Here is a 1,632-nt window from a genome sequence, read left to right as displayed (position 1 = left end):
TTGAACTTCAAGACCCTGGCGGCTCCACCTTGGGATGTCCCCTCTGCCCCAGCCCCTCATCTGTGTCCCCCGAACTCCTCTGCAGGGACTCAGCTGTCCGGGCCCCAAATCTGCTCGTGTCCCCCGAGGTGACCAACTGCCAGGGCAGGGGCAGAGCTCTCACCTCCCCATCCTCAGGGGCGTACATGTAGTTGAAGAAGACGGGAGCTTTCTTGTTCAGCCGGTCGATGTAATCCCAGATGGACTTGTAGACCTGCTGGCTCTTCCGCTCACCCTTCTCCTCGTAAAGGAGCCCTGTGGAGAAGACAGTGGGAAAGGGGGGTTATTTGTGGCATGATGTGGGGCAAGGCACTGGGCTGCCATCTGCTGTGGACCTCACATGCTGCCCTCACCCAGCTCGATGCGCTCGTAGTCAGAGTCCAGCAGGAACGTCCGGAAACGGTTGGAAATGTAGTGGTAGCTGAGGAACTTCAGGTAGTACTGGCTGAACTCAAACTCCATGGGGAACTGCAGGTGGATCTGCAAGGAGCAACATGGGTGAGACCTCCCAGAACCCCAGAATGGCCTGGACTGGAAAAGCCCTTTGAGATCATGGAGTCCAACCATGAACCCAACACTGACCAGTCCCCTATGACTAACCCATGTCCCTCAGCACTGTGTCTACACGACTCTTCAGTCCCTCCAGGGATGGGGACTCCACCACTGCCCTGGGCAACCCCTTCCAGTGCCTCAGAACCCTTGCAGCAAAGAAATTCTTCCTCACATCCCATCTCAACTGCCCTGGCCACAACTGGAGCCCATTTCCTCTTGTCCTGTCCCTTGCTCCTTGGTTGGACACTTGTCACTCGGTTGACTCGCTCCCCGCTGCACAAGGAGCCAACCAGCCCCGGTGCTCGGGGCTCAGCTCACCTGATGGACACAGTCCAGGAACTGGAGGAAGATGGGGGCAAAGCCACTGCTCTGGCCAGCCAGGGTCTGTGCCCCGCGGTGGCTGAAGCGGTGCCCGAAGGACAACCACTCCTTCTCCACCAGCAGGCGGAAGCCCTCCAGGGTCCGGTAGTAGGGGTCCGACAGCAGCTGCACCAAGGAGACGACCTGCAGGGACAGTGGGGGGCTCGGGATGCTCGTGGGGCGATGGCCCACGGGCAGCCGTCGCCTTGGGCAGTGGCAGGGCTCCTACCTGCGTGGTGATGTCCCAGCCGTCCTCCAGACTGACCAGCACAGAGGAGCCCGTGTCCAGGAGCTCCACCACCAACACCGAAATCTGCAGGATCTTGTGGATCTGCCAAGGGAAGAGCCAAGAGTTACGGGGCGCAGGGAACTCGTGTGCTGGACCCTGTGCAAAGGGACTGTTTCTCCTGGATGTGGGTGACACGTGAAGCGGATCACGGGGGGTTACGAGAGGCCACAATACACAACCCCCCTGTGCTCAGACACTGCTCAGCACCCACCATCTGCACTAGCAAGGCCAGTGAGGCAGGACCACCACACCACCAGTAGAGATATGAGTCCTGAGTAAAGCCATGGATCCTGAGAAGAGCTGTGGGTCCTGAGCAGAGCTGTGGGTCCTGAGCAGAGCTGTGGGTCCCTTAAGCAGAGCTGTGGGTCTCCTGAGCAGAGCTGTGGGGCCCT

At 59.7% G+C, this 1,632-nt stretch overlaps 1 protein-coding gene across 1 annotated transcript; it reads right to left on the bottom strand.

Moving 5' to 3' along the window:
• Positions 1-163: 163 nt before the first annotated feature.
• LOC104519829 (myotubularin-related protein 5) lies at positions 164-1,282 on the bottom strand (the record flags this gene model as incomplete). The annotated part of the gene is made up of 4 exons (XM_010164230.1): positions 164-294; positions 393-519; positions 910-1,095; positions 1,181-1,282. Coding segments are annotated over 4 exons (546 nt in total), but the record flags the coding sequence as incomplete, so codon positions are not given.
• Positions 1,283-1,632: the final 350 nt, after the last annotated feature.

This window comes from Antrostomus carolinensis, unplaced genomic scaffold (assembly GCF_000700745.2).
Source record: "Antrostomus carolinensis isolate BGI_N321 unplaced genomic scaffold, ASM70074v2 scaffold36423, whole genome shotgun sequence".
Classification (NCBI taxonomy): Eukaryota; Metazoa; Chordata; class Aves; order Caprimulgiformes; family Caprimulgidae; genus Antrostomus; species Antrostomus carolinensis.
Note: the sequence above shows the minus strand (reverse complement) of the source record. Positions and strands in the feature narration are given on the sequence as shown.